Genomic DNA, 9,204 nt, shown 5'->3' on the forward strand with positions numbered 1-9,204 from the left:
TGGTTTTTTGAAACCGGAGTCCAGGGTGGGGTTTTCGGCCGGGGTTGGTTTCACCGGGTGCGTGTGGACACTGCAACCGTGATTGTTTTTCTCGTTTACGTCATAGCTGCACACGTGCTGATGTAAACACTGCCAGCCCCAGAGGTTGTTTGCAGCAGCAGGAGTTGACGTGAGCTCACAAAAATGGAGGTGACAGAGTGGATTTTTATCACTTTTTTTTCTCCACATCATCTAAATGCTATTTGTATAGTTTTTCGATGAGAAAAATATAACGAAACGGTCGTCAGGGCGATCCTCTTGTCAGCTCCAAACTCACCCTCAATCACAGACCACAGCTGGTTTTCCACACAGCATCATTTACAGATCAGCTGGGCCGCTGCCGGTGTGTTTTTAAAATTACAGAACTACTACAGTAGCTCCGCAGTTTCTTATTCCCCACCTTGTTTGATTGAGAGTTTTTCGGGATGATTTTCATGAATGAACAGGCAATAGCCTATGTCACTGTCAGACCGGGTAGGCTACGACGGGAAGGGGGGGGGGGCGTCGCGTCGCATCATGCAGTGATAAAAAGAGCCTATGCGGAGATGAGGAACGAGCCAAAAGCCGAAAATGTATTCGTGACGTCCGCGGTCGATATAAAGTGGATATGTTTCATTCATCCATGTTTTGACAGACAACACAACAGCCAGTGATAATGAGTTGCGCCGCACCGACAGCTCAGCCAGCCAGGTGATGCACACAGCACAACAACACAGTGCAGCAACATGTGCAGGCTGCTGCAGCAGTGCACGTCAAAGGGACACCGCCGAAAATAAAATAAATAGGCTACACGTAGCTTTGAAATTGTTTTTGCGCATGTTTTCATCCATAAAATGACCAAACATTAACACTATAAGCGGATTTCTTGATGACGAATTATTTTAACAGCATTTGTATAGAAATGATTCCGTCCCAAGCCTTTTGATCCATAAGCAGTTTCCACTGTATTTTGATTGGTTAAAACAGCCTTCCACACATGCATTGCGTCACTTGGTAGCGGATTTCACGGTTGCGTGTGTACAGAGTGTTTTTATTACACCACTCGTGTGGACGCGGAGCAAAACTCCGGTTTCAAAAATACCCGGGCTCGTGTGGACTAAGTCTAATTCACTGTCAAACATAGTTCAGGACCACTGGACGAACAAGTACACAACACACACAACATGTCTCACCCTCCAGCATCTGCTCAGCAGACAGAGGCAGACCATGTCATTGTTTTATAAACTACTGTTATCAGCAGAAGTATCAGCTCTGATAGTAGCTGATGGCTACACACTAGGTGCAGGGTCAGGTCAGGCTACATTATCTTATAGCACCAGATCTCCACACAGAAGGTTGCAGTAACACCACTGTGTGACTGAGATAATCTATATTTAAACAGGGTTAAACATTAACTAATGCCCAATTAACTAAATACAAAACAAACTGCCTCCTACATTGCAGTATTGTGTTGATATCATTTCTTACCAGGAAGGTTGAAGAGTGTGTTAAGGATGTAAAAGCGATCCGTGTCTCCACGTTGAATAAATTTGTTGGGATACATCTCCCTGATGTCTGGCCTGTGCAGAGGAGGAGGAGGTCACAGGAGACAGTTACAGAGTCAGCGTTGTGCACAACATTACATTTCTATCAGCTCCTTCTTCAGCTGTGTGAAGTGTCGGTGTTGCCATTCTTGTGCTTGTTACAGGAATGTGTGTTTGTGTGTGCGCTCTCTGAACACAGGACACTACCAATAGAGATCTGCTCAGGACTTGTCTGGATATCAGAAGTGCTCCTGTCTCGATCCCTTTCTATATGCTGTGTGATTAGACTCTACATTGATGGTCCTCAGTGAGTGAATTTTATGGACTCAACTTTCTGTGGCACCAACAGCAGGTGAAACTTTTCACCTAATCTAGACAGAAAAAATGCTGATTATTTTTCTTCTTGTCATCAAGTTAACATTTGTGCTTCTGAATCAAATATCTCTGCATTTATTGACTACTAGACATAAAATTGGTCATGTTCCTGCCTGCATTAACTTTTCATCTGAACTAACTCCATTATGTGACAGGTCACTGTGTTCAACTTTGATTGACTGTAAATTCTCAAATAAAAGTCCGGGCCCCTGGGGCCTCATTTATCAAAGAGGGTGTAAAACTGCTACTAAAGTTTTGCGTATGGCGAAAAGACGAAAATGGCGTACACCCAAAATATTTACACCTTTTTCAGATCAATCAAACTGTGCGTACGCACAACTCTCCGCAATTTGCCTTTGGTAAATCACACCGGACCCAAGAATGGTGCACACGTGAACACACCTCTTACTCCACCCCCAGAACGCCATATATGGTCAGCACGTGCATATTAATTAGCCATGTGCGCTCTGTGGAGCCGCTACAAAGTGACAACAAAGTGACAACGGAGGCAACGGGCGGAGGGCGGGGGAAAGAAGCAGAACTACATACACGGGCGATATCGGGCAATAAATCAGTCAGAAAAATGATCTTGCATTTTAGTAAACTACAATAAAAACCAAAAACCTCCCAAATCTCAACAAACAGGAGCAGAAAGAAGAATAATCTTATGTAATCTGCCCCTTTATCCCAGAAAATCTTTTTTTTTTTTTTTTTTTTTTTACACCTAGATGTTAAAACAAAGCAGGATTTCCACTATAGACCCTTTCAGAGAGTATAAACAAAGACAGGTGTGGCTCATTAGAAAACGCTCTGGTACACTAAATGGAATGGAGCTTTAATTAGTATTCTTGGTAACACCTGTCTTTGTTTATACTCTCTGAAAGGGTCTATAGTTACCATTACTTTGCACGCCTTTCCACTACACAGTTACAGCTCTACTGGACTCGGTTTGGGTCATTTTCCATTACAGCTGAGTCCTTCACAGTTCCTCCTCAGGGCCGCGTTGTCTCACTCTTTATTCTCTCCTCTCGTCAGCTCCAAACTCACGTGCACCTCGTTAACTCAGGTGACAGAATAATAACAATAGGCTGTAGATCAGTGTGCGCTGCTGCCGGTGTGTTTTTAAACTTGGCGGGTTTGATCCTTGTCAGACGTCACACTAGAGTGTGTAAAAGCAAAAAAGCAAAATCCTCAATCCGCTCTGTTTATCAATGAACATATAGCCTAGTGTTATTATAGAGCGGGTTGTATTGCCAGCATCAACGGTCCACCACTACCACAATTACTTCAAAAAAATCCTCTGTGCTCTTCGAAATGTACTCCGCTCCTCTCTCCCTCTCACACTGCAGTTCTGTGACTCAGCAACGGTGTCGCCAATTCCTCCTGTTCCTCAGAAAAGGCGTAAATCACGGTACGCCAGTGTCAAAATGGGTGTAAATGTCCGCACTTTTTCCCGTCAGGTTTTGGCTTGATAGATCCCAAATTTGGCGGAGAAAAGTGCGTACGCACAAAACGGGGGAAAAAGGGTGTAAAAAAAAAGGTGTATCCACAATGATATATGAGGCCCCAGGCTTCTAATTGAGAGCGTCTGTTTGAGACTCTGCTTTTATTTGAGAATTTGCAGTATTACCAAAATGACTGCTAAACTAGTGACAGTCCTACCAGCCTGAGTGATACTCTGCTGCCGGCGTGGCTGTAGGTTCTTGGTTTGTTTGCAATGTATTTGAACAGTATTGTTATAGGGGGGGGTCAGAGAAGGACTCCACAATGTGGAAAGCTGCCCAGTTCTTTAGAGATGTTGACAACTCACCCCCTTAAGAAGTTGAACCCGTGCACACACACTAGGATGTTCCCATAGCTGTCCACTTTGAGCAGGTTGCCGTACATTGTGTCAAACACCAGACCTCTGAGGAGGACAGAGAGCAGAGGACACAGCTCAGATGCAGAATCTGTTATAGTGGTGTTCAAACACGAAGCATTAAAAAGACAAGGCTCTGTGGGCTGACCTGGTGGGGAAAGACGGGTCGTAGACGAAGTTGAGCAGCTCTTGTGGATATCCAATAGACACCAGGCGCTCCACTGTCAGGTCAAAGCCCAGCGACTCGTACTCAGGAGATTTATACACTACAGACAGACAGGGAAAGAGGCTCGTGTTCTCAATACACAAATCACCATAGTGAAGGCAGAGCACCAAAAACACTGAGCAACACTATACAGACTGTATGCAAACACGTTTTCAGTTGCTGATGTTTAAAAATGGTTCAACTGACTGGTGATGACTATTGCAAGTTAACACAGTTAATGCTCAGTCACCATGGGTCCTGATCTATGACTGTGGCACAAGCAGAAGCCCGGATGACCTGCCAGCTCTGTTGGATATATATATGGGGTCAGTTATTCACTGGAATATGGTGAAGACAAGTTGTTTATGACCTGAAGTTATTAGGAGGAGACTGAGTTTAGTTCTATATTTAACAGTGGGCCAGTGTAGAGACTGGGTTATGAGAAGTCTCTAAGTTGTAGTCTTAAAGCTAAGTTTTGTGAGCCGACAGTGCGTTACAGCTACAACAGTCCATACAAAGCTAGAAAGGTGGAGTCTGAAACACATTCTCAGACAAATACTTTAATGTGATTCTCATTAGTTTAACTGCAAACTATACTTTACTAGATTTAAATGCTCCCCTAGTTTCACCGATACATAAAGCTGACCATCATCGACATACAGACACAGCCAGACTTACAGACGCTGCGCCTTAAAGGGAACAAACAGTGAGAATAAATCTGGGCCCAGGATAGAGCCTTGAGGAACCCCACAGGCTAGAGGAGCACGGTCTGCTCTTCTCTATATTATCTGACACAAACTAGAAAATAACCACTCAGTGGTGTACCAGTTATCCCCGCCACCATCTAATGAAGTGGTACAGTCATTTGGAAACAGGATATTACTTCAGATATATGGGTTATAATGTCAACTAACTCATTCCCCTATTATGGTATGTGGGATTAGTCTGGCTGCCCTCAAGCCAGGAATATGTAACACACCGCTGGGTGTGTGCTTTCAGATGTTTGGTTTATATACAGTATATCTACATGTTTTACATTCCATTATCTTAAGCAGAAAATGGTTAGACAAAAAGGCCAACACGATTATTATTTTTCTCCCATAAAGGAATAGATTGTAATCTCATTGCAATTTACAGAAGATACTGCAAGTAATTTGCTTTAACTCATTAAATCCAGGAGGAACTGAGCAAATGTAAAGTATTTGCAAGTATTTGTGTGCAAAACTCACAGAGAATGATCAAACAGGACTCACATCAGAACCCACTCCACACGCAGATGGTGTGTGGACTCAGACCACAGTGGATTCATCTTCATGTGTAATCAAGACTAATACCAAAAGGTTCAAACTGCACTTACCTGCCAGAGTGTAATCCATATCAAATCCAAAACACTTGATCTTCTCCATGGCCAAGCTTCGGTTGACAAACACTCTGGAAGGGAGAACAGTGCACGTCAATAAAAGCATGACAGCTGGTGGTTCTGACTGAATCACTGCTTTACACCGTTTTACACCGCAGGTCAGCTGTTCGTCGTCGAGATAGAGCTGTGAAAGTCTCAAAATATACACACACACTTAACTGAAGTTTTTTTCCCTCTATCTGCAGATGGCTTTTCTTTGTGCTGACCCCGTGCACATCATGACATTTCTCAGCTTCTGTGCCAACGTTCCCGGCTGCTTCTCCAAACTGGAAGGATGCTAACACAAGCTAGCTGAGTTAGCAACTCTACAACTCTCACTTAATTACAATGTGAACACCAGAACCCTCATTACAGGACTAGATGTGCTGCTGTAGCTAGGTGGGGAGATAAACTATGAACAGAGAATATAATCAAACAATAACAATACGACAAAAATGTGACCAATCATTTGATTTCAGATTTTGCTAGTTGACTAGGGCTACATGCTTTTATTACTAGTTAATATGATGATTATTTCACTTTTGATATTTTGATAGACTTTGTTATTGTTGTTGTCTGATGATCAACATTTCCAAAACGCAGTTATTCAGTTTAATATTTTATTAAACTGAGAAAAGCAGTAGAGGAGTAGGAATCTGAATGTCTAGCAATGCTGTTTGATACAAGACTGGTCAATTATCAAAAATAGTTGATTATCAGCTCTGCACTGGACAGGGAGACACACGTTATGGTCCTAACTAAATATCCAACAGGTATCATATCCAACCCTGACCACAAGTGTACACCCTACAATAACAATGGAAGGACTCTGCTAATGTCCATTTGCATTTGTCATGTTAATCTCCATCAGTTCAGCATTTTTAGACAATTGATGCCCAGCAGTGACTCAGTGTCACTGTGAGCGCAAATAATAAAAAGAACCAAACGAAAAGACAACAGGAAAAAAAACATATTTGCGAAAATATCAAGCGCTTCCTCCTTGCTTCTATGTTTCTATGCAGAAATACAGATTATACAGTGTATGCACATATAATCTGTGACTCTGCTCAGACTGCACACTGGCCTCTCTACTCAGACGGTGTGAGAGATGATATCAGATCGATAGCAACTGATGGGGATTAAAGAAAAGATGCGGGAACAAGGGGGAAATGCAAGAGGAGAGAGTGCACACCATGAAATCACAATGACCACCAGCTCATGTTTCCACGGGCGGGGGAGAGGGGGGGAGAGAGAAACCCAACTCACAATCAGGTGTCAGTATGGATGGAGTTCCATGAGAGTCGGATGGAGAATCAATTCACATCATGGACAATAAAAACAATTAAGTCATTTAGTCAGTAGTCCCAGTCTGGTTCAACAACAAAAGGATGGCATACCTCATTGCAGGATGGTTTTGAGCCAGATCCCTTGGAAAGCTTTGTAATAGAGAATACATGTAGTATTACCACTGAACTCATGGCTGCTGGTTGTACCACTCATGTCATACTGCACAGTCTTGGTCAGTGAATAATCTCATAATAATAATCTGTATTATTATGGAACTCAGTACTCTTTAAAAAGGATAGTTCAACATTTTGGCAAATTGGCCCATTGTCATAATCCCTATAGTCATAGCAGTAGGTTTGTTACCTTTAATTGTCGGTGCAAGCTATTTTTAGAACGGCGGAGCAGAGCTGTGAGCTGCTCAGAGCTACGCTACGGAGGCTCATGGGATTTCTTGGTTTCCCTCATCAAACTCATCAAATACACAATCCAACAACTCCACAACGCTCTGGTGGACAAGTTGTGACCTGCACATTCACCACGCTATGAGATAATAACAGAACGTTACCAGACAGAGTTGTTTTAGAGGCAGATTCATGCAAAACCGCTGATGCGCGTTCCCGTCTGCATTTGCCTCGAAAACAACTCCCATCTCTAACGTTCTATTTTGGAGTTGTTGGATTTGGATTTGATGAGTTTGATGAGGGAAACCAAGAAATCCCATTAGCCTCCGTAGCGTAGCTCTGAGTGGCTCGCGGCTCTGCTCCGCCGTTCTAAAAATAGTTTGCACCAACAATTAAAGGTTATGGACCAGAGGCAGCCCTGCTCACTTTTCATTCAAACAAACTAATAATGCGACTGGCTGCTACAGTTATTAAATTTAATCGATGAGACCAACATTAATCTCCTAAAAAGAATTTAACCAGCCAGCGGTAAACCTCTAAAAGTGTGCAGGATCCCCTGGGATGTGGACGGAGCTCGACCCCGGCAGATCAGGTCAGTAGAGCGGCTGCTGCCGCTGTGACAGCCGCTGCCAGGTCCCCGGTCGCGGCTTCCACAGACTCTGCACTTCTCCCAAAACAAACATCGAAGCAATATTCCTAGCAAGTGTTATAAACTGACCACAGACTCTTGATTAAACGGTGACGTGTTAACAGCGCTAAAGCCAGAATTAAAACAGTTAGCGATGCTAATTTCTGTTAGCCCGTCTATGAGGTTTTACATTATACGTTAGCATTAAGCTAGTAGACTTTATATGCTTAGTTGTGACACTGGCTGTGTGTGTTTTAAACGTTGTTTCAAACTATGTGGGTTTGATTGAACATCTTTGATGCTTAAATATATATTGCCGCTTAATATATTGGTTTACTCCTCTTTTTATTTTGTGTGCCATTTTTATTGTAGGGCAGGCTAGGACACCGTTTGTTTAATGTGGTCACTTCTGCCCCTCCCACACACTGTGCTGATTCGCTTAGGCACCGCCAATCAGAATCGCCATAGCTAGCACACAGCCAATCAGAGTACCCGACGGGTCTACTCTCCCGACACCCGACGGCTTTAGACGAGACCCGACACAGATGAGCTCCTGTTTTGCGGTAGTTGCGTCTGTCCCCGCATCGCCACGGCAGCAATGAATGGGAGTGGATGTAAGTTCCGCTGTTTAGGCTGTTTACATCCCTCAAAGCCGCAATTTTTTTCCACAGACAGCGTCAGATGGCTACTCAAACATGCACCGAGAAGTTTATTTACTTCAAGCAAGCCGACATGTTTGTAAAACTAGATCTAATTCAAAGTCTCCCGGAGTCTCGCGCGAGCCCGAAGTTGCAGTGCTGGTGTATTCAGGTGCAGTAAGAGCTACCGCTTGTGTCATAAACACAGGAATATCAACTCTTTACTTGCTTGAAGTGTAAATTTTTTTCCACAGACAGCGTCAGGTGGCTACTCAAAGATGCGCCGAGAAGTTTTTTTTACTTGAAGCAAGTAAAGAGTTGATATTCCTGTGTTTATGACACAAACGGTAGCTTTTCCCACTGCACCTGAACACACCGCGCACGGCAACTGGGTCTCGCGCGAGACTCCGGGAGACTTTGAATTAGATCGACTTTTACAAACATGTCGGCTTGCTTGAAGTAAATAAACTTCTCGGTGCATGTTTGAGTCGCCATCTGACGCTGTCTGTGGAAAAAAATTGCGGCTTTGAGGGCTGTAAACAGCCTAAACAGCGGAACTTACATCCACTCCCATTCATTGCTGCCGTGGCGACGCAGGGACAGACGCAACTTCCGCAAAACAGGAGCGATTAAACTGAAAATCTTCAGATTCATTCTTTTAGACCTAAAATGATATGAAAATACACCCCTGAGTTGAATTCGCCTGGAATTGTCCTTTAAAACTATAGGCATTATGGCAGTGGGCCAATTTGCCAAAAATGTTGAACTATGCCTTTAAATCCCAAAAACGTAATAATATCTGCCTCGGTTACCTGATACAAACAAATGACCAATGAGTATTGATAATCAGC

General features: G+C 43.3%; 1 protein-coding gene across 1 annotated transcript in view; it reads right to left on the bottom strand.

Annotated features, from left to right (window-relative positions):
• The window catches only part of nt5c2a (5'-nucleotidase, cytosolic IIa), a 28,589-nt gene that overhangs the window by 17,919 nt on the left and 1,466 nt on the right, over positions 1-9,204 (bottom strand). Inside the window, exons 2-5 of the mRNA XM_085800935.1 lie at positions 5,358-5,431; positions 3,944-4,061; positions 3,748-3,843; positions 1,507-1,598 (exon numbers count right to left, since the gene is read on the bottom strand). Coding sequence (XP_085657061.1) covers positions 1,507-1,598; positions 3,748-3,843; positions 3,944-4,061; positions 5,358-5,431 — 380 coding nt within the window. The remainder of the gene's footprint in view (positions 1-1,506; positions 1,599-3,747; positions 3,844-3,943; positions 4,062-5,357; positions 5,432-9,204) is intronic.

The sequence above is a fragment of the Trachurus japonicus genome, chromosome 15 (genome assembly GCF_045865225.1).
Source record: "Trachurus japonicus isolate A0001 chromosome 15, Traja_1.0".
Lineage (NCBI taxonomy): Eukaryota > Metazoa > Chordata > Actinopteri > Carangiformes > Carangidae > Trachurus > Trachurus japonicus.